Raw genomic sequence first — 23634 nt, 5'->3', positions numbered from 1 at the left:
TTCTACCCTTCAAAACACACACTATCTGGCACCGTGTGCTAATCGTTGTCATCGTCGTCATCCAAGCGAGCGGCGCAGATTCTGGCAAATCTTTGCGTCTGTCTCTTCCTGGAAGTGGGCGACATGTCGGGACAGCGTCGAGGACCCCTGCCAGGAATGTGAGGCGGAGTCAGGCCACGCTCCTGTCAACAAGCAAAAGTTATTCAAGCACAAGTTGCAAGAAGAAATATTGTTTAAACAATGTAGACAAACATGCCGGTTTGCTTCCTGGCATTAAAATTTACATGGAAGATTATTGACATTTTAGTTGAAATAAAAATTTAATGGGGTACAGGAATTCAATTATATTGTCAAATAATCATTAAAATAAATAGTATAATATTATTATTAATATAGTATTTTAAAACCAAAGATGGTAATTCACTTTCAGGTATAAAATGCACAACAAATACAAATTGAACAAACAAACGTAAATTCCCCTCTGGGAATTATGTGCTTGTACGTTAAAAACGGTATGAGATTTTACATTTAATAAAATTTTGAAAATAAATAATATATTGTATATTATACCAAAAAAGAAAAAGCCACACTAAATTTTTGCTGGGATTAAAATTAGCATACTATAATAGTTTATTTTGATTAAATTAAGTAAAAAAAAAAAAAAATACAAATAGAATTCAAATGAAAGTACCTGTAATATAGATTCATGACATAAATCCCTTGTATTTATCTATGAAAATAAAAAAATTCCCTTCTGTGATAAACATATTTAAATGTAAAATTAAATTTAAAAAATCAAAAGAATACTCGAACAATTGGAGGGGAATAACCAAATAATAACATAACAGTATTTGTACACAATAGACAAACATGGAAATGTTTGTGAATTTTCACTACTCGTGGCAGCGTTTGGTCCGACTGCTCCACAAATAGAAGAGACTCACTGTATTGAGTTACAGAAAAAATATCTATTGCTCTGTAATGATTTTAGGGTAATCTTGAAGAGCGCCCATTCAGTACATTTGTGTGAGCAATCAAGCTTGGACCCATTTTTGCAGGCACAAAATTTCAGTAAAACCTTCAGCCTCCGAGTGTCAATTAAAGCATTTCCCAGCAATTAATCGGTACTCACTGCGTCGCTGGATGAATTGGAGAAAGAGGGCGCCAAGCGTACCACCCTCAGTGAGGCCTCCAGTTGGTGAGAGGGCAGGAAAAAGTTGGGAATGGAGCTTTTGGTGCCAGGAGTTAAACAAAATACAGCTGATTGAATCTGGCTGGTGGATGAGAAAGGCATCGTTTAGTCCACATTTGCTGTTGCATTGTTCAGAATGTGGAGATGCAAGCAGAAGATCTATTGTGGAGCGACACAGGACCACTGGTCACGCCTACATTTTTACAAATTATTTGGGGAGTCCATTGTTTGGCAAATAAATGCTTCATATGAATTTGGGAGTTATCAGCAAAACCAAATTTCTTCCAAAATATACCTATAGATCGAACAATCACAGAAATGGCGAAATTAGCAGTCGTCGATTTTTTGGGTTTCCTATAAAGTGATGTTTGGAAGCTGCAAAAATTCCGCCTGTGGCCTGCAATATCGAATGTGTTTATCTTTACTTAAACTGATTGTAAATGTGAGTAAAGAAGGTCAAAGCCGCCCTTGCATCCTTCCATTTTCTCTACAGGTATGTGCTGGCCCTTATCAGAAAAAGTTCAGACAACCCTGCAGTGAACAGAACGAGAAATAATCCAGAGTGAGGTTGTTGGCTCAAGGCGGGTCGTGAACTTTGGCACAAATGTCAGAACTCGCAATGAAGGATACACGTGTTTCTCTGGCGTGGGCCCTGCAGCACCGGCTGCTGTCGTCGTGTCATCGTCGTCGTCGCTCTGAGAAATGGAAGCTTCTTCTTCTGATGACTTGTCAACTTCCTGTTTCCTGCTGGATTTCGTCCGACTTTCGTCCTGAGCCTCCGGGTTGTCCCGGTCCGACAGGATGCTATTCCATAAACTGGTCTTATCCGTGGAAATCGTCACCTCATTCAAATGTCTCGGCTCCACCACCACTTCATCGTAATCTTCCTCCTCCTCCTCCTCCTCCTCCTCACTGCTACACAGCGATTTACGTTCTTCATCGTCATCGGTGACTCCTGCTTCCTCGTGGTGCCCGCCGGCCTCTTCTTCCTCAGACTGAGATGTTGGAAATGGCGACCGGGGACAAGAAGCGACGTGCGGGCTGGATATCATCTCAGGGTGGTTTTCTTTGGCTGATCTACTATGGAGGATGGAGGAAATGGCTTCCAGGCGTTGACCTTCAAAAAAAAAAAAAGACAAAAAAAAAAAAGACAAAAAAAAAAGTTGGACTACATTCACAACAAATTGCATTTTCATTCATTTTAATGTGGAAAGTTGATTCTGAACACGTGAGTTAACAGCATACGCAAATACATTATTCTGTCCTCTTTAAAGAGCTGCTGACTGTGAGCTAGCATAGGCTAAGCTAGAGGCTCACCATTTTGGACATGGCCAGGTAACGCTTGTGACGAGTCAAGAAGCTGCCACGCGTCACTTTCGACCGGCTTCTGCTCGTCTCGTTGGGCGGCAGGCGGGAAGGCGGGCGACGCAATCTTGCTGCTGAAGTATCGCTGGATGTTGTCCTGCTCGCTCATAATCTTCCTGCATATGTTGAGACAATCGATTTTAACGTCACCTCTTGGGGGGGGAAAAAAGTGAGTAGCAGTGCGGCACGATCATATCGTGCATTGTCAAGGCGGTGTACGTTGTTGCGCAATAGTTACGTCGCAGATCCTGACATGTACATTTAAGTGTATTGATATGCAGTCAATGAATTGCAATATTGGTAAGTGACCAGCAGCGAGACCTAGTTAGTGATGCGAGTAGAAGAGGGTACGAAATGTACAGATTAGAGAAGAGGGTTGTAGGTTTAAAAAAAAAAAAAAATCCAGTGCAGCCCTCGTGAGAAGTAAACGCTACCTGATTGTGGAGAAGAGCAGAGAGCTGGAGGGGTTGCTGTCGTTGCTGCCGTCGCAGACCGAGTGAAGGCCACTTTGCTCCTGAAGGCTCTGGTGATGAAGGCGCACCTTTTGCATGTGCTCGTGGTGGCGCTCGCTCTCGCTGGGCACAGAGCTAGTCAAGGAAAACATTGCACATCATTGTTTGCTGCCCAACCGCCAATGCATTTTCAAAATTCAATATCGTTTTCATATAACTTGATCATTAACGGTCACGACGTAACCCACTTGAATTGCATTAAAAAAAAAAAAAAAGAATCCCCTTTTTTGTTTGTTTTAATTCTTTCACAAGTGGGTCCTTGTTTGTCACTCAAGCTGAAAAAAAAAAAAGCCTCTGTTGCTGAAATACACCAGAGGGATCTGCCATCTTAAGTGCCAGGATAATGTACACATGTAAATAATGTAAAGCACAAACATTTTGGGAAAGAGGTCGTCCATGCGGTCGGGTGACGAGATGTGCTGCTCGGGGTATCGACTGATGTGAGAGGGGAAGCTGCTGTACGTGGCTGTGGTCTGGTAGCTGCGAGGCGCAACCTGGGATGACGGCTGAGAAGAAAACGCACGCCATTCAAAACAGCAGAACCTTGGTTCATAAACATGTAACTGATCCGGCTCCACAGGTTGGCTTTACCTTGTTTTTTATGGTTATGTCGTCAAACATATAGCACAAAGTAAAATTAAGTGAAAACATTATTATGAAGATGTGTGGCATTCACGAGCAAAAACTGAGCAAGCATTTTCGGGGGGGAAAAAGTGGCTATATCGATAGCTATTGCATATCACCATGACTTATTTTTTTCATGATTCACACTACATCATTTCCTTCCCTTTTATCATTGGAGATCTTTGCTTGGCACAATCGATCTCTCCTTTAGCCACATAGGCTGTTTTGGCATACAATCATTTTGCATTGGTTTCCTTCACTGCCAGCTATTTTTTTTTTATAGTAAAGTTGTTATAATTGCCAGCCGTTTTAGAGTTTTTTGATTGATCCATCTAAAGCCACACACATTTTGTTTGGCGACAATATAAAGTGCAGAAGGAAAAAGTTAGTTTCTAGCTTTTTCGACAACACCAGGCATCACCCCCTTGGAGCGCCCATTTCAAATCTTTGTGAGGGGTGGAGCAAGAGTCTGACTTCCTGTTGAGTCATACTTTAAATCCAAAGTGATACAACACCGCCATCCACAGGCATCTGTTAGTCATCGCAGGTGTTTACAAACCTGAATTTCACAGACAAGCTGGGCGTGACCGTCTTCCATGCCTACCTGTTGAAAAACGGACTTGACAAATATTTTCGTCGGTTGCAGCAAACAATCGGATTCCAGGTGACAAAAGCAGTGAATGACTTCATTATTTCTGCATCTTAACAATGTGCCTTTTGTCCTACCTTCGCATCCACAGTGGCTTTCCTTTGCCCGCGGAGGTCCTGCACCCACTTCAGCGGCTTGACGGTCACTTTGAGCTGACCGCGGCAATGGCCGCCGAAGTCGGTGACGTTGTACCAGCCGCACAGCGACTGCAGGCCGCACAGCAACGGGGTCAGGTCGACAGAGGCGAAACCGAGAGCCTGCTCCGCTTCGACAGCGCCTTTGTGCCAGATTTTGAACACCAAGCTCTGTTGTGGGTCAAGTAGAAGCTGCTTGGAAAGCCTGATGAATGCAATTCAAAGGCATTGTTAAGCAGCCCAGTGTGGAGATTTCCGGCATCATTTCTAGGGAAGTGGCACCCGCCTGCAGTCGCGCTGGTGGTCCCACACGGGGCAGTTTGTGTCGGCCACCACGGCCGTGGATACGGGTTCCGCAGAGTCGGCGGCGACGTACGAGACGTAGCAGCACAGCATCCCTTCGCCGCTGGCAGATGGCGGGCAGCCTACCACAAAGACAGGGAGGGCAAGTCATCAACATTCATGAATTATTCACTGAAAATATGGTCTTAAAATGGTCAATTTTGTAAACGGTTCATTGCATTGAATGGTGACGTTATGTCAAGCTGGGTGACAATATGGTGGCAAGTTGCTGTACAGACTTTCTTTTTATACAACTTTGTGTACACCAGTACTGTGTGCCTTCAAAAAGGGCGTGGCCTATTGAGTGCAGGGTCGGTCTCTGCGGGCCTCTGGACGTGAGTATTGGCGTACTGGAGATGATTGTGAGCATAAAAAAGCTCAATATTTAGCGCAACTAAGATCCACACATTTTAAAAATTTAATAAAAGTACAATCGCTATTAATAATTATATAACACATTTTCCATGCCCTGCAAATCAACACTTTCAATATCAATTTCTGTATTTGGAAATTGGGAGTTGCATCTGATGTCACTAGTTTATAGATTAAAATAGTGTTAATTTGACCAAAATAACTAAATCAGATGCAAAGAAAATACAGCCGTACCCATTTAAAAATAAAATTAAAAATAATACGTTTTTTTTAAGTTTTGAACTCAAGTACCGGGTCAGGTTGAGAGTTTAACACCCAAACTGTTGTCCATGCTTCCTTGGCAGAGGTAATAACAGTTTCACATGCTCACCATTCAGACTGAGGTTTTTGGCCCTGTGCACGGCAAGCGTGACCGGAAAAGACTCGTCGTCATTGATGATTTCATCCGGCTGCGACAACGCAACATCTTGAGTGGTTTGGCTTTGCGTAGTTTGAGGCGGCGTAGGCGGTGCCTGCTCCTCTATCAAGGCCTCTTCCTGCTCCTCTATTAAGGCCTCTTCCTGGCTGTCGGACTCCACTGGGTCGTCTTCCACAGTTGGACTGCAGCCGGTGGTCAGGCTGATGTGCACACGGAGAGCGGCGCCCTGCAGGTCTGCCGCCGAGCGCCTGAACAGCGGATACACGCCTAAGAAACATGAAATGGAAATAAATATTCACTAAAGACATCCGTGCAAAAAGAATTAGATCAGATCAGTGTTCATTTTTAAGCTGTTGTTCTTTTAAGATTTTTTTTTTTTTTTAACGATACACAGCCCTCATAGTCGCAGTTGCCATTGTTGGCTTCTTAAATTGCCAAAGCCACAGTTGACAAACGAAGACATGACTTCAAATGAGGTAAGAAAAACTCTGCCCCACCCCTCATCCAAAGAAACTGTGGCGTGTGAGGGTCCGCACACTCTACTATAAAAGGGAAGACAAAAGTTGATAGGTGCACCTTTTTAACTGCACAATGCACCTTTTAACTCATTTGCTCCCAAAAACGCATACACACATTCCATTTTAAATGTTTTACGTGTCCCAAAGACGTATTTATAAAGAAATGACAATTTTTACACAAACGGCCAGCGGGTGGCAGCAGAGCATATGAAATGAACCAGGACCAGAAACCCTCAGAATTCTAGATTTGTGAATGATGATGAAACTTAGCTATATTCTAATGCTAATAGCTGCAAAACGGAAACAGATAGAAATATACTTTTTTCCCGATGAAAGAAGAGACTCTAATCTTTCTTTCGGTAGGTTTCATGTTTTTATAGCAATAGAACGCAATATTCTGTGGGCCTTGCAAAATCAGTCAAAATCCAGTAAAACAGCCGGGAGCGAAGGGGGTTGCTTCAGTGAAAATGGCTGGGAGTGAATGAGTTAAAAGATGGATGGTTTTTAAGTGAAAAAAGCTGTTCCTAATTAAAGTCGCTCTTAATGATTTGAACAATTTTCTTGCTGGTTATTTTCTTACCGCTGAGCGTCGACTTCTGCTTGTGAGCCTTGGCAAGCGAGGACAGATCGATGAAGGCGGACCCCAGCAGGCGGTCCGTGTCCCGGGGCCTCTGGCTTTTGTCCTTCTGGAAAGCCACCCACACCTGCACTTCCAGCCTCTCCTCTCGAAGGTACCACACGAGTGGCTGGGAGCTCACCAGCTCCACGGTGCGACTCCCCTGGAATGTCACCGTGGTCTGGCCGCCCTCGGCCGCCTCGCCGCCGCACGGGTGCTTCATGTGCGAGCAGAAGGCCTCGAGCTCGTAGAACTTGTACCGGAGGTAACAGTATGTGGAGCGCTGCAGGGTGTCGTGGCCCGGCAGCAGCAGGCAGTGGAGCGGTAACCAGGCTCTGGGTATGGAGAAGGTCAGAGATAACTTCCTGGTGCTCTGCTCCCAGGTGCCCGGGTCGTCACAGTCCACCGGAGCCTGGGTCGGATCCCAGCCCAAATCCCAAGCGGCCTGGATGACCCGTTGCCGCTCCGAGTGATGGGCAAAGCTGACGGAGATTTCCAGGCCTCCGACCAACGTGTGCTGACTTGAAGGAGATTCCCGGGACGCGTAGACCCCGAACCAGCCGGAAATACCTGAACATACGGAAGGGACCCTGATATTGTTGATATATATATACAGTTTAAAAAAAAATGCTGTTGTATTGTTCAGAATGTGGAGATGCAAGCAGAAAATCTATTGTGGCGCGACACAGGACCACTGGTCACATTCTACATTTTTACAAATTATTTGGGGAGTCCATTTTTTTTCTTTTTTGGCAAATAAATGCTTCATATGAATTTGGGAGTTATCAGCAAAACCAAATTTCTTCCAAAATAACGAAAACCAACGGTATGGGATTTTTAATAGGTTTTTGGTGAATTAATGAGCACACATACACACCTGCACATGCACATACAAAAAAAAAAGAGAAAAAAAGCGCAATGATGATAACATGTCGAATCGGTAAGATTACTGAATGAACAATACTGAGCTCTCTCTCAAAAAAAAAAAAAGACAATTAATTTTGTATTGCATAGGTGTCGGATGTTAACAAGTTGGAATGATACTTTTTAAGAGGTAACATTGTCCTTTTCGTGACCGGCAGTCAACATCGTTTTGGTATGGGATAACAGTTGTATTGCATTTTGTACAGCACGATTAAATGAATGATTCAATCAATCAACCAACAATTGTGGAGTATTTGTGGGGGTCAAAAAGCAACAACAACCATGGTCACAGATAGAGAAGCACACCTGTTGTTTTCCGGAGGAGATCTGCCAGTGGGATTTTCATCGTGCCCAACATCACATCTGGAGGCTTAGAAGTAATACCTGCACGGAAAAAGACACAAAGTCAGTGCATACCTAATGGACCAGCATGAGAAACTCTGTTCATCATCGTCAAACCCAAGCACGACCAAGTTTAAATGGTGACTCAACACTAAATCAACTTTTTCTTGTTGTTGCTGATAACCTGTATAAATTGCTGTCTCCATGTTCCGGTCATTATTTTGACATTTTAGTGCACTTTTGTTGAAAGCTTGAATTTGGGTCAAAAACCGTGTGTTTGATGCCATCTTAAGGTTAAACACTGAGACAAACACAATTTGGCTGTTGAAGTCACTTCGTTACGATTGTGACGTAGTCGCCCCCGCCACCCACTGGCTCAGTCTCATACACGCCTCCTTGCTATCAATCACAGCCAGACCACGCCCAACCCTCTCCCCATCCGCAACCCAACGATCCTTCAGGCAACACCCCCTGTGAGCGCCCATTTCAAATCTTAGTGAGGGGCGGAGCAAGAGTCTGACTTCCTGTTGAGTTACTCTTTAAAACTTTTCCAGCATGCATTTAATTGCAGAGAAGGTTTTTAATGCTATAAATGCAAATTAGAACTTGAAAGTCAAGGTACCACTGAAAATACTTTTGTGTGACATTTTAGTTTGGTGGTGTGCCATGAGATGTAGATGTCAAATACGTGTCTAAAAAGATATTGGGAAATACCGTATCAGAGAATTACTTGAAGTGTCACTAGACCTTTGCGGCTGTCTTTATTCCAGACGGTGAAGATGGCCAAAGCTTCCGCCAGCTGCTCGGCCAGACTGCAAGTTTCCCCGCCGCTCTTGTGGACGAGCGCGGCACAGCGCACCTCGGCGTGGTGATCAAACTCGGGGCAGAAAGTCCTGGCGGCCACGCGGGTGCACGTCGGCTCATCGTCGGGCAAGAAGGACAAATGGACGCTCACGTAGGAATTGACGCCCACGTTGGCAAAGTAGTCGAACCTTTCGTCCTGCTGGGTTATGACTCTGCGGTGATGAAGAAACACAAACAAATGAGATTGGGGTTGCGTTTGCGGGCCACCGAATGGAGTTGCGGAATGATGTGGCGTCCTCGAACCTGGCTGCTGCCTGCAAACCACACCCTCTGTGGACTTGAAGCACAAGGGTCACAAGGCAAGAGGCGGCGGCCCTGCCAGTGGGCACGTCTGCTCTCACTGGCCGGTGCTTGTAGCGCAAGCACACTTCCAGGAGGCCTGACCAAACACACACACAAGAGTCACATTTCAATCTCAGATTGGGACAGAAAAAAACATAATAGCGAGTCACAGTGACGGATATATTGGAAACGATGCTGTGGCATAATCAAAAAGAGAATGATGTCAGCTTTCTAATGACATAACCATTGAGCAATGCTACCATTATTACTAATTGCATAATTTATACAGGTATGAATAGGTAGATAGGACATGGCCCCTTAAACCTGTGTGCCAACAAGGGGACCAATATTGAGGGGTCATGAACTCTAACAAGAGTCACAGTTGTTGGAGTTCAAAGGGATTGTTTAAGGAAAAGCCAGCACGTTTTAGCTCATAATGACATGACCTTTTACAAAATGTGAGTTTTCAACAAAATGAAAATGAAACGTTTGACCTACTGAACCGGTCTTGCCTTGTAACTTGGAATTTACCGGTTTGATTTGTGACTCAATTTGCTATGCCGGGTCACAATTCACATGCAGCCCTACGTTTTTTTTTGGTTTTTCTTTTGTTTTAAAGAATTGCCTATTAACAGGGTTGCGAAATTACAGAAATGTTGCTGCTTATGGTAAACTAAATGATTAGGTTTATGTTTGACTATGACACATTTCTATTAAATTACTCTCTTTTCCCCAATTAATTCACATTCATTTTCATAATTCCGATGGAAAATTTCCGAAATTCCCCAGCTTTACTTTCCTGGGAAAATTAAGATATTTTTCAGCCCTTTGCAACCAAATTAATAATAGTTAAGAATGTAAAATACTGCAAACTATGATTCCAAAACATTTCCATGCAATATAATTTAAAATTCATTTTACAACGTGACCGTTCAAAACAAGATTTTATTTATTAAAAAAATAATAATAATCAGATGCACATGCAGCAAAGAGTCAGAAAATGCCATTAAGAAATCAGGCTCAACTTAGCGAACCTATGCTCCATTATTTACTGACAAACTTTTCACCGTTTGTGCTCATGCCAAAGCATGACAAATATTACTTTGGTGAAATCTTGTGGCATAAGTACAGGTAATTACTGTACAGTATTTTTCTTTAAGGGGAGGCGTCACTTCACTGTGCTCACTGTACTGTACTTATTTAGACGGGGCTTAAGGTTGTATTTTGTGGCCTCTTCCACAGAAGCAAACATATTTATGAATAGGGAACTGTGAATATGCAGATGATTACGGTACTGATCAATATTTTGATCCAATAGTTGAGAGTACAGACCAGATGGTTGAGGCTGATGTGCCGGCAGGCCATCCCCTTTGGGGAGCAGGGGTAGCGAGAACATCTGGGCCTCGTCGAGATGCCGTCCCTGCATAGTGACCATGGCACACAACTTGGACAAGGGGAAAATTCCTTTGGCCACCAGCTGGTCTCGCACATTGGGATAATAATATCTGCAGCAACGCAAGCAAAGACGGTGTCATGGTTCCCTCTAACCTGGTTATAGGCCGACTGACGGCTACAAACCTGCACCACACTTCAAAATGGACACCCCCGCCACCGCTGAGACCTTGGCTGGAAAGTGAGCTGAGAAGTAGCTTCTGAACGGGAACGCCTTCGGGAGCCAAGAGGGCGTGCGTCTCCGTGTGGCCAAACACCGGGTCGGGCACGCACAGAGTGGTGGTGGTACGAAAAGGCTTCAGGTTGGTGTCTGTAAAGAGATGAGAAATGCAACGTTAACATTGATCTAGAGAAGCAGAAAGGAATAGAAACAAATGACCCGAAAAGGTTTAAACATGATCACTGCGTTGAAATGGAGAGGAACCCTAACCCCCCTAAAAAAATCAAATACAAATAAAATGTACGTTGTGAAACCGCTTACTATATTCGTCGAGGGTGGCATCCACATCAGTACCTTCTTGGCAAGGGAAAGCGTACTGTACGTAGCAGTCGGCCTCCCCCCACACTGTAGACTGCAGCGGCGCCAGGCCCGTCACCTTCTCCACCCTGATCATGAACACGTGCTCGGTCATCGCTCGTGCCTGAGATGTGATTTTCTGAAGGGGAGAGAGGAAGCGCTTCAGACAGACATTGTCAATTCACCCGTTCGCCATAAAGTCACACATAACGAGGCGAGAGATGAAGTCATTTGATAGCACGATGAAGTCTTTTGACCATTGACAAAATAGAGTAATTGGCTTATATTAGGGATGGTGTAGGGTCGATATAGATGATGAAACCCACGATACCAGCATCGGCCGTATTACGATCAGGAACTAGACATTAGATCAATGGAAAATTCCCAATCATTTTATGCAAATTCAAGGAAAAATACTATATTGGGATGTATAGGTCTTTCCTAAAAATAGTCATTGTTTTTGGGGGGACATTTCATGTATCAGAAGTATTGGTGGCATTGGTACTTGGTATCAATATTGGTGACTACTGACTACCCAATAAATGTTATGTGAGGAAAACTGAGAAACTAAACTCACAAGGAGACAAAATGCCGACCATAAACTACATTACAGCAGGTAATTTGATTTTTTTTTAATGTGGGTGCTAGAAATGTACACATTGTTCGTTTGTCCTTATCAGCGGGTTTCACTGGATTATCTGTAGTTCTTTTTAAGAGGTAATCAAAAACCTATTGGGTTAAAGTCATCTCCCACATATTCAGGGCTTGCCATTCCTATATTTGCACTTTTTTTGGATTCTGTTATCTGCTGAGAAATTTGCCAAGCCACCGTTCTTTGTCCTCAAACTAACAGTATTATTGCTTTGCAGCTATTTCAAAGTATCTTGATGTCAAGACATTCATTTATTTACACATTAGTACAGCAGCAGTCATTTACAGCCATTGTGGGGCATCTGTACACAATTACTCGTGGTTGGTTCAGGTCAGCAGCAGTCACTCCCGTTTTGCCACCCAGAAGTACCCTGGCGCCTTTTGCGCACAAACATTATCATAGGACACTAAAAATGACACAGAGTCTGAACATGCACGGCAGCAGTAGAAACCTTGGTGGGCGCACTGGGCTGGTGGTCAAGCAGGTGAAGCGGTCTGAGGGGCGGGCTGCGCCCCGAATCGCACTCCTCGTCTCTGGCGCGCTGCAAGGCGAGCACCTGCTCGCAGAGGCCCATGGCCAGCGTGACCCGAAGGCTTCCTCGGCAGCCGCCCGAGAACACGTCCACCACTGGCATGTAGCAGTCCACCCCTAAAACGGGGTACTGCGCCTGCAGAAGGAGGTGGGTGATCTTTGGATCCCTGTGAGAAAAAGTCAATCACACTTGAAAAAAAAGCAAACTCTCCAAATACATGTCTCCTTTGCTTCACTCATTGTGGGGGGGAAATGACTGCAAATATCTTGGTTTACAGAAAATGGTCCACACATCACATTTCAACTGTTAGCTTAAGCTTTTTAATATCCATTGAGCAGAGCAAAAAACCCGTTGGAGCTACAGTCCAGGCACAGATACGCGATACTGGTCCCGGCAGAAAGACTCCAGAGATGTTCACAACTAAAACAAGTAAACTTGCCTGAAGGACAAGTAGAACTGGTGTAGAGGCAGCTTAACGAGACCGAGGAGTTTCTCGTGGCTGGATCCGCCCGTCTTCTGCCAAACTTCGATCACCATCATGTTGTTCCTCATACGCTCCAGTAGGTGTGCAGTCAAAGGCACGGGAGTTACCTAGACGCGGCAAAATACAAATACAGTAATTTGCGTGTCCACAAGCGAGAGAGTGCATGCGACGGCTGATTGTATAGATGCCCCACCTGTGTCCCACCTTACCTGGACAAAGTTAAAGGAAGGGTTGGCGCGTCCCCAGCTGACCACAGACCGCGCCACCTCGTCGCACCAGAAGAGCTTACAGTTCAAGTACACGTTGACGGCCTGTGCTGGCCCACTGGTGAAGTTCTTGCCATCTGGCACCATCAGCAACGTGTGCAAAAGGATCTCGGGGTCAACCTCCGCCGGACGCCGCCACGCGTACGCTGCCGCTGCTGCGTGATGTGTTGAAGGAGGCGCTACTACGGAGTGCTGAATGGGAACCCTCAGCGCGTAGTCTTCTGACGAGCGCGCAGCCGGGTCCTCCGAGCACAAGTCGACGCATTGCGACGTGGTGCCGGACTCTCTCGGAGGAGTGTGCGTGGAGCGTGACGATGAGGCATCTCTCTTTTCTGAGATTTCAGAGCCCCTGTTGTTGGTAGAAAGTTCAAGAAGAACCTAGGAAAAAAGCAACATTACCGCTCAAGCATTTTTTGCCTTCAAAAAATAAAATACAGAAAAATAAAGAGACTTCTTTTTCTTGAAAAAACAAACTGAAAAATACTTATTGTTTGACTCTTACGGTTACTTGAAAAACTATTCTGAAACTATTCTTGTAAAATTAGTTTGTTTTTTTTATTCTTCAAAGAAATCTTTATTCTCGATAAATAGATTTTTTTTCCTGCAATATTAGGTCTTCATTCCTGTAAAAGAGTAAGATTTTGAGTTTGTTTCTCAAAAAAGTATTTTTAATTTTTGAATAATTGCTAAAAGATTGGATTACAACTTTATCCTTGAAAATAATACACCTTTTGTTCTTGAATAAATATGCTCGAAAGAAAAATATCAGGCTTTATTCTTGAATAACGACTGCCCTTTTCTTCAAGAAACAAACAAACAAAAAAAAGGGACTTTGACATCCTCGTAATATTACGACTTTTCTCCAACAAGATTAAACTTATTTTCATGAAAAATGACTATTTTGGTAAAAATACGACTTTGTTCTTTAATAAACAAAACTATAATATTACAACCTTATTCTTGTAAGACTTTTTCTGCAAGATTAAAACTTTCTCAAAATGTACAACTTTTTTGTTGAATACAACAATTTTCTTGAATTTACTTCATTCTTTAAGCAAAACAACTATTTTTCAGATGATATCTTTTCCTGCTCAAGAAACATGACAAACAATGACAGACAGTGAATTTTCCATAATATATTACATAGTATGTTACCCTGAGAAGACAGAGTTCCCGCATAGTGCCCTCCATGGCGTGCACCGGCAGCGTGAGTGACTGGCAGAGATGCTGACTCTGCAGCAGACATCGTAGTGGATGAGCGGCTTCTCCGATGACGACAGCCTGCAGCGACAACGGTTCAGGTCAGTACTGTACTTTTCTTTCTCCACTATATGTCTGTCAAAGGCAAAATGATTACATATAATTTCTGGACTATAAGGCACACCTGACTAAGCCGCGCTAGCTAAATTTGGGGAATACTCGGAGTTTGTTACACATATAAGCCGCACCCGACTATAAGCCGCAGGTGTTACCGCACAGGGTTCCCGCTACTTTCTTTTTCATGAGGGTGCAAATTGTCTCGCTCTCGTTCTGTCTCTTCTACTGTATTTGATCTCACTTGGTTTGTTTTGCTCTACCTGACGCTCTTGCGCTTCCTTTATCGTGTGCCCCCTTGTGATCTGATGGATAAGCCGCACCTTTGTATTAGCCGCAGGGTCGAATGCTTGTGGAAAAAAATAGCGGCTTATAGTCCAGAAACTACTGTAGCTTCTCTGACTTTGCCATTTTATTGTGTTTGAGTAATAAACACTTTTCTTTTATTCAATGAGTTATTGACATCATAAGCCCCAAACTGAATCCAAGTGTTGCCATTTCGAGCATTTTAGTTGCGGGACATTTCAAAGCACCCCAAAAATGTTCATATTTTTTTTCCCCCCCTCCAGATAATTTTTTTCTTCTTCTCCAGAGTTGTATAGTTTTATTTGTTGTTGATAGGTTTTTTTTGTGGTATTTTCATTTACTTATTAGGGATAGGCCAGTACTGGTACCAGATATCATTATAAGGCCGATATCAGGCCTTATTTCAAGGTATTGGTACTGGTGCTCCTGCGGCTGTCTTACAAGCAGGAACAAGAAATTAGAATTAGAAATATTCTCATCATTCTGTTGTCATACAACTCACTTTCTTTTGGTCATTTTTTCGGACGTAAATTCGAAAAAGGAGATCGGTCGCCCACCAGACTTCCAGTGCGGTTTTGCCGAAGCGGACGGGAAACACCGAGAGCTGATGGAAGCTCACCACTTCAAAAATGCACAAACAGAAGCATGTCAGATGTTCACCAGTGAAAAAACAAAAAAATACACAAACAAGCACCTGCCAGCATGTTGTACCTCCTCCTGTGACATTACTGGAAGCAGCTCTGGTCACCTCCACGCCTGGGATCACACTTCGTCCATGTCGACTGGAGGAGGAAGGCTTGGGGAAGGCATACTCCACAAAATACGTGCTGCCAAAAAGATATCATCGTTCTTGACTGATACGCTTTAATTTGATACAAAGAAACTGAGTTACAAGCTTGGTCACGCAACTAATTAAACACGGATGTCATAGTGCCATGCATTTCTGATAAGAGGATTTGAAAAGCATCTCCTACCACTTTTTTCTACGTAACAGTGAAGCAGATTTGCTTGGGGTCTTCCCGGGCGGGGGGCTCGCGCAGCCTGCGGGCACACTCATGGACTCGATGGTCACTTTGGCTGATCGCATCAAACTCAGAAACGTCAGCTGCTCCTGACTCAGAGGACTGCCGATATCCGTCAGAGCGCCGCGAAGCTCTGAAACGGGACTGCACAAAAGTTCCAACAACGTGGATGTGGAAAAGTATTCATAAAAAAAGTTCAGAGACAGTTTCGATTTTCTTCAAAACAACTCGTCTTCGGGCACGTGAAAGAGCCTTACTCGTCGCATGACCTGGACGCGGGCTCCCTTAACGGTTTCTCGGACCCGGATGAAGTCCTCTTCTGCCCTCCACCATCACTTGTAATCTCATCTGGTCTCAACTCTGACGTCTGAAACACAAAAATGCGTTGCAGCAAAAGACTGAAACGGTAACTGCCGTTGTTTTTCCACATATGAGCGACTGACGGGGGTTTTGTAGAATAGGTTTTCCAGCAAGCTGTGATCATACAGCGGGTCGCCAAGTTCACTGTCTCCACTTGCGCTGCTGTGACTGGACAGAGACTCGGGGAAGGAGCCTTGGCCCCCCCACAGAGGCGGCGGAGACGTCTTCAACCTGAAGGCAAGGATGAGAGCATCACTGGGTGCCACAAATGTGTTTGCAAATAACGTGACAAGTAGCGTCGCTCCGATACAGTTTGTGGCGGCCGTAGCGACGACCGTTCAGTAACCACAAGGTCTGCTGTTCGATCCCCGCTCTCCCCCCAAGTCATGTGTCGTCGTGTCCTTGGGCAAGACACGTCACACACATTCCCCTCCAGTGATTGGTCCAGAGCATTTCAAGGGCCAATAGGATACCTTGGCTTGGCATGCACTGAACACTTTACACATCAGTAAATGCCATGCACAAGCAAGACACAAGATGCTGCATCCAAAGTCCGATATTAGCGTAGGAAATAATGGTATCGGCATGTTACTTGTTGCAGATGCAGATACCACTGTTTTAATCAGGGCCTCTCCCGGCATCGGAACAACACTAGTGACAAGTGGTTGCTATCTTTGTGGAATTTTCTAGAAATGGCCTGAGCACTTCAAACGCCTCTAAAACCTTCCACAACAAATATTCAGGAAAAAAACAATTGCTTACTAAAGTTCTTGACCTATTCTACTGCTCTTCTCTTCGGTAATGTTCAATTTGTGCTACTGAATTTGAGTTTTTAGGGCAAGTGAGTGACACCATTTGAATTTTGAAAGGTCACGGTCATTTTGACGCATCAATTTGAGAAGCTCTCACAATTTCAGACCGTCCCAAGTTGATTGCTTCCTGCTCTATTCCTGGCAATTCCCATTCATTTTGCAACTCCAGCCACAAATAAACACCTGACCTCAATTAACGAAAGCACCCACGCATATAAGTGTACGTACCTGCCGAGGAGGAGATTGACAGCTCTGTGGTCCATGTCAGGAGAACAACCGAGGCCGCAGTCTACAACCACCTCGCTGCCCGCATGCTTGACATTTGAATCGGCGCGCGGAACGTTTTCATGCAACATTTCGGGGGGCCTGGAGACATTAGAAGGAGAAGAAAGAAGAGCCATTAATGTCCAAATGTGTTCAAGACCACAATTAACTTAACATACCATAACAGCATGTCTCGGATCGATGCCAGTGGGTGCTGCAAGTAGGCGTGTGGGTATGTTCGCACTAGTCAGCGATTCCCACGCCGTGTTAATACTTGGGCCCAACTTAAGTAAACTGGCCGCCGTCCAGGAAGTTTTCAATAAAACGTTACGTATTTTAAAACTATAAGGCGCACGTAAAAGTCTTAAATTTGTCTTATGTGTGCACCAAGTTCCGGAGATGTTTTCCTTTTTGTGCCAAAATGTCTTTAACGTGGATGTACACAAGTGATTTTCTAGTGGACCTTTTATCTATCTAGGTACACGAGGTACACATCCCGACATTATACAGGTACACAATAGAAACAAACTATAACTAATCCGCAACCGGCTTACTGCAAGTAAACCCGTCAAGCACTTTGTCGGGTCACTCACATGGAGGGCGGTCTGGCATTGTCCCTCTGGAGAGGGAGTTGGAGGTCTTTGAGAACCGGGGCAGAATCAATGTCGCTTTTCAAGGCTGACACAACCATCGCGTCCCGAAGTTTGCTGCCACGCTCCAAAATGACTGAGAACAAAAAAAGAGAATGGGCTACATCAGTTGGATCGCTACCAGCAACACTGAAACCCAAAGGAGGAATTGGACCAGGAGCATACATTAGATTAATTTTTTTTTTTATGTCAAGTCAAATGCTGTGTTTTCCTCCAGAAAATGTGCAATCTTTCAAGAATAGAGTTGCATTATTTCAGAGAAAATTTGTGGTGGGAGCGTTAAGAAAAGTCATAAGGTCACTAAATCAAAGTTAAATTCTAATGAGATAGTTGTACGTTTTAATAAAAATGAATGATGTTCAAATGAAACGGATACTTCGAAGCTTGGTTCGGACTTCCTGAATCACGTGGCTTCAAAAAAGTGCTTCAGAGCTTGTATCATTCTGCAAGTATCACGTGACCGATGACGTTCTGACGGCCCGATCGCTTTAGTGGCTGGTGGCCCGCGAAGTCACGAACTGGAATGCGTTCCTTTGACAAAGAGAACCTCCCATTAAGTTCAAATTCAATGTTTGTCATCCTCTGGGTGGTGAAGTGGTTCCGTCGGCGCAGGTGGCGTCGGTTCGATTCCCTTCCCGGGAGATCGCGCTTGTGCGAGTGGGTGGGGAACAAAAACTTTCAATTCTCTATTCAAAGCTACTCATATTAAATGCATAATATTAATGGTCTCATTTAATTAATAATTACTCAATAGCAAGGATAGTGAAATGTAATTAAGAATATTGCTTGTAATCTGTTGCCTCATTTTAACGGAGTAGATCTCGTGCTTTTTTTTTATTACAGTGAACGACACATTTTCAAAGCTGCAAAATTAGAGAGCGTGAAAAGTAGTCTCATAAAACCTTTGATTGGGGAAGTTTAAAAAAAATACAAACTTCTAAATAAATACATCCATGGCCTGTGTCCTTTTGTAACTGTTCACAGGCACTCACGTTTAGAATAAATATCAACATGTCAATCATATTTTTGTTATTATTATTCAGATTTGTTTGTTTTGTAAACAAACAAATCCCTATTTTATTTCAGAAAAAAACTTTTTATCTGATTTATTTGGACTTTTATTGATGAAAGATAAGTGTGAGTGATTGTTTCACACTTCAATGACATTCGTCCACGAGATGTCCCATATGTTGCTTTCACTGAAGCACCAAAGTTCCGAATCTTTTTTGGCTCAATTTGAAAGAAAGCCTCAAAGGTTCACAAAGCTCCACCCACAGAGAAAATAGACTAGAAATGTACTTTAGTTTTGTAACTGCAACTTTTTTGTGACTTAAGTTTGTCTTTAATATGAAAAAAAAAATGGATTTTTTTTATTTTTTACTTTTGCTTCAAAATTGCTTAGTTTTTTGTGTGGAATATATTTGTATAAACTGCACGCCCCCCCACCCCCTCTAAAAATACAAAAAATTTCAGTGAAAAACAAAACTTTTTTTTTTATCATGAGACTACAACTTTTTTTCCAGAACCCCACTCCCCCCAAACACATTTTTTTTTAAATGATGAAATGACTTTTAAACCCCAAAAATAAGTATATATGTTTCCCCCCTAAAAAATATATATATATATACTTTTTTCACTTTGAAAAAAATAAAAATAAAAATAACACTTTTTACCCGGCTGATTTTTTTATTGAATTTTTTAGGAAGAGTAAGTCATATTAGTATACAACTTTTCGGCACTGAAAAATTACTTAACTTCTGGGAAAATATGATATTATTCTTCAAGTATACCTGAAAGCTCTTATCAGATTTGGTGTCATCAGATGTGTTTAGATGTGCGGCCCAAACCCTCCCTGGTGTAACTTCTAAATCTCAATGGGCATCCTCTGTCTTTCCTTTTGTGACGCACCTGACAGGATGTCATCTCTCGGCTGATCCACAGCTATTTGAGCGGTTGCTCGCAACTTCAAGGTCTCCACTGACTCATCTTTGTCTGTCTGCGTGGTTTGAGAATATGAGTGGTCTTTCCCTCTGAAAACAGAAATTGCATTAGCATCTCTTTTTTTTCCTGGTGCAGATGTGAAAAACGTTCTGGACAAACCTTAGCGTGTTTCCATCGCTGCCCTCGTATGATTTGTTGCCGTTTGAGGGCGGGGGCTCGTCAAACGTGGCCAGCGAGGCGACCTGAGGAATATTGCTGCTGAAGTCGGTTGCGGGACCGTAGGAGCTGCGGTTGTCGCATGCTGCGGCCAAAGGCTCCAAATGGAGCGAAACCTGCAACAATGGCGTCATTGAGGTTTGGCTTCCCACAATGAAATTTTTTTTTTATTCGAATGTTCAAGAAATGCGAAAATAAAACTGAATGAAAACTCCAGAAGTTCGAAAAAGGGCCCAAAATTCGCAAAAAATGTAAAAAAAAGTAAAATGCAAATTTTGGCAATGAAAACAGATTTTGCAAATAACCGCTGGCAAGACCAGATACAAGTCACACGTTTTGACCGGATATTACGTCACACGTACGTTTTAGGTTCCAAAGCACTGTCGAACGATAAAGTAAGGTATGTTTGTGGGGGGGGAGGGGGCTGGGGGAACAGAATTTTTTTTGGAATTAATTAAAGAAGCGAATATTAATGTAATCTTAGATGGAAAAAATCAAAGAAACGGTTTATCAAGAAACTCATACGACGTCATCACACGGCGCAGTCACTTCCTGTTCTTCTTTTTTTTAATTACTGGTGGTTCACATCTCTATAGTGTATAGCGCCACCTACAGCGGCGGAGTCCCCTCTCAATATTCGCAAAAGAAGAACAGATGGAAACGGGCAGAAGTCGCATGTCCGTTTTGCGCGTTTTCAGTAGATTCGCTTAAAAAACTCAAAACAATTGGATGGAAACCTGACTATTGAAAAGACCGCTTGAAAAAAATATACTTAAAACTATTTTATTTTCAAATATTTTTAATTTTATCCTCATACAAAATTATTCCAATGTTATTCACAGTACTGTTTTTCCCAATTTTTTTTTAAACTTTATTCTCATAAACTTTTTCAAAAAAAATCACCAAAATGCTTATAAAAAATATGCACTATGGTCTTGTGTTGTTTAAAAAAAGAAAATAACATAAAACTTCCGTCAAAAATAACACACCCACAATATAAATAAATTAACAAATATATATATATTTTTAAAGATTGCCTTTACAGTTGTTGAAAGTTTTGCCATGGTAACGACTTGACCCAGATTTGCGTATTTCTATTATTTCCTAACATTGGGAAAACAAATCAACACATCAGAAAGCGCGTCCAACCTCAGCGGTTCCTCTGGACCGTTCCAATCATTTTGCCAGTCGACCGATGCGTACGTGCCTCCCACTGTGACATCACAACGTCTATGTTATTGTGTTTCGCAACAAACAAACGGTCATTAGCTCACCTCCAACTCGCCGAGCTTCTTGGAGGTGGGTGACACCAGGGTGTGAAATCCAGTGATGGGCTGCGAGTAGGACAGGCGGGCGATCTCTCTCACTTGAGCTCGTGCGACGGGAAGGTGATCTTGCTTACTCAAAACCTCCAGCACCAAATTTCCCATATCTGTTGAAAAGCCGCCAGGCGGGTAAACTTTTAGGACTGGTCAACGTGTTCTTAACATAAAATCTCCCTTGATCCCTTCAGCGTGAATAGCGGGGGTTCCACTGGACTTGCAGAATTCCCCATCATAACGTGCCATGGAAATGTACTTGCCAATTTCCCAAAATGCACCATCAATTTTCCACATCTTTGCAACCCAAACTTAAGGCCGGCCGCGGCTTACCTGCCAGGTAAGAGGTTAGCTGCTTGGGGCCGCAGCGCACGGGGAAACGTGCCGTAGTTTTGACACTCCTGTGCAAGGACAGAGCGTCATCCCGGGGGTTGAAGTGCGTGCCGTCTGATGACTCCCCCCACCAACGCAGACGGACTCTCGTCGCCGGCGGAGGCCTGGCCACGATCCAGCGCGGACGGCTCACGGTCACGCGCAGGAAGCAGCGCAGCTCACCTTCCACTAGGGGGGGCAAGCTGGTGGAGGCCGCCACCTCGCACAGGGCTGCAAAAGGGTCCGCATGACAACTATCAGCACACACTCGCTACGGTCACGTACAATTAGATCAGAGATGTCCAAACTTTTTCCATCTTCGATTTGAAAATGAGCTAAATTGTGAAAACGAGGTGTGTGTAAATAAACACACTCTTCTTCTGGATTATTAAAAGCTGTTATTTATTAGGTTCTGTTTGGGCTGGTCAGTAAATTTAAATAATTCAATTAATTCATTTGTCCCTAAAGGTGCAGGAGGGTGGGCCGATAGTAATCAATGGAATAATCGATCCCAAGAGGCACTTTGTGTGTGTGTGTGTGTGTGTATGACAAGATCTTGGTTTATATGAAAAGCAATATTACCTCATGTTGTGTTCATGGGTCAAGGTGACCAGCTCTAATGTTTCATTGCCCAAAAATATCAATGCAATCAAATAAGCCCAAAGTGTTAAACAGAGGCCTGCAGACCAAGTTAATCAATTTTTAAAGAGGAAGTCAACCCAAAAATGTCCATTACTTTCTATGTAGCCTCACTTGTCTAAACATAGTATTCATTGATGAATATTGCGTTTGTGCAATATTAATTATGAATTTAGAAGAGGCGAGGGCCACCCGTTTTTTTTTTTTTGCCATTTTGCTGTCAACTGAAAATGACATGCGAATGTCACATGACCAAACTCAGAAAACAGGTGAGCCATGATTGGTCGTTAACTGAGCCCTTAAGATCAAAGTAAATAATTATTCTTTCATCATCTAATGGTTTGGGAGCTATTATGGTTGTTGTTGAAAACTTTTGTGTCAATAGTGATTTGGTGAAGACGTCATTATTCCTTCCTAAAGCCTTCGTTTGACATCTCAAAGGTGTCATGATGTAATACAAACGTCAGTAAACAAACCAGTGGATGAATACGTGAATCACAGAGCGGCTTTACAAAGCAGGATAGACGAATATGGACCCTAAACTCGCTGTTGCCTTTGCAGTATCGTTCGAACAACGCGAAACCAAAATGGAAACCGTATTACATTACTATATTTGCAACAATACTATTCCTACGTATTACCATCAGCCCGGCTGACAGCAACTTGCCAACTTAGCAAGCTAACCGGCTAACAACACTTCACCTTTCTGCTTCGTGCCCCCGGCGGCTTTGACGGAGGCCTGTCTACGGCTCTTCATGACCCCACTCGGGGAATATGACGAGCGAAAGAGGCCGACGAGGCGACACTGGCGTCCGTAAGCATGTTTTAATTATTAAGCCGTTTAAATGGCGAAACACGTTCAAGTCAAGATGAAACAAACGACCCGTCCCGCGCTCAACTGTTGAGCTCAACCTCAGTCCCGCCTCCGCTGCCGCTCACTGGCGCATGACGGGAAATGTAGTTCACAACTGGCAGTGACCCGTCGCCACCTTTAGCGTCACATTCATATTGAGGTTTGCTCTTCGAAGAGATTCAATTCAATTTCAGACAATACAATTTAATAATATACACTAACTCGGTCCACATAACTGCTGCTCCACTTCCGCTAACGCGCACTAAAGCATGATGGGAAATGAAGTTCAGAAGTGACAAGCAGCCTTTTGTACGAACAGCAGATGGCGACGCTTAACTCGTTTGTCTTTTGTCTTAATAAATAAATATTTAATGTAATGCAGCCTAAGTTTTCAACCACAGGGCTATGACGGTATGGAAAGCCATTTTGTGCCATCACCGGTAGATGGCAGCAGATATATTTACCTGTCACCTGCAACAATGAACCTACTGGCATGATGGGAAATGGCG

General features: G+C 43.4%; 1 protein-coding gene across 5 annotated transcripts; it reads right to left on the bottom strand.

Annotated features, from left to right (window-relative positions):
• Position 1: 1 nt before the first annotated feature.
• On the bottom strand, positions 2-23189 carry c2cd3 (C2 domain containing 3 centriole elongation regulator). 5 transcript variants are annotated; one of them, XM_086080089.1, is made up of 33 exons: positions 22975-23189; positions 21595-21864; positions 21217-21374; positions 19886-20058; positions 19694-19815; positions 17729-17861; positions 17100-17237; positions 16143-16290; positions 15957-16066; positions 15652-15843; positions 15389-15504; positions 15180-15298; positions 14213-14338; positions 13001-13435; positions 12747-12898; positions 12227-12473; positions 11088-11262; positions 10733-10916; positions 10487-10659; positions 9116-9251; positions 8756-9024; positions 7973-8050; positions 6707-7312; positions 5561-5875; positions 4763-4901; positions 4420-4681; positions 4253-4312; positions 3445-3575; positions 2992-3144; positions 2510-2673; positions 1823-2309; positions 1133-1229; positions 2-182 (listed from the first exon to the last, which is right to left on the bottom strand). In XM_086080089.1, exons 1-33 carry the CDS (start codon positions 23027-23029, stop codon positions 39-41), a joined length of 6267 nt encoding a protein of 2088 aa, XP_085936215.1. In that variant the 5' UTR covers positions 23030-23189; the 3' UTR covers positions 2-38. The 5 variants fall into 5 exon arrangements, with proteins under 5 accessions (XP_085936215.1, XP_085936216.1, XP_085936218.1 ...); XM_086080090.1 differs by having other exon boundaries at positions 4253-4297; XM_086080092.1 differs by lacking the exon at positions 15180-15298 and having other exon boundaries at positions 15372-15504.
• Between the last annotated feature and the right edge of the window lie 445 nt (positions 23190-23634).

The sequence above is a fragment of the Leptonotus elevatus genome, chromosome 7, assembly GCF_054856555.1.
Source record: "Leptonotus elevatus isolate MCC_2025b chromosome 7, RoL_Lele_1.0, whole genome shotgun sequence".
NCBI lineage: Eukaryota > Metazoa > Chordata > Actinopteri > Syngnathiformes > Syngnathidae > Leptonotus > Leptonotus elevatus.
The sequence above is the reverse complement of the archived record's forward strand: the minus strand, read 5'-3'. Positions and strand labels throughout refer to the sequence as shown.

Bases quoted from the DNA above. Each gene is read 5' to 3' on its own strand.
- c2cd3 (XM_086080089.1), bottom strand. From the start codon at position 23,029: ATGAAGAGCCGTAGACAGGCCTCCGTCAAAGCCGCCGGGGGCACGAAG. The intron at 8,051-8,755 runs GTCTAGTGACAC...TTTTCCGTGCAG, and splicing joins GAATAAAGACAGCCGCAAAG to GTATTACTTCTAAGCCTCCA. The intron at 3,145-3,444 runs GTTTGTGCTTTA...TTCCTTGACTAG, and splicing joins GACGACCTCTTTCCCAAAAT to CTCTGTGCCCAGCGAGAGCG.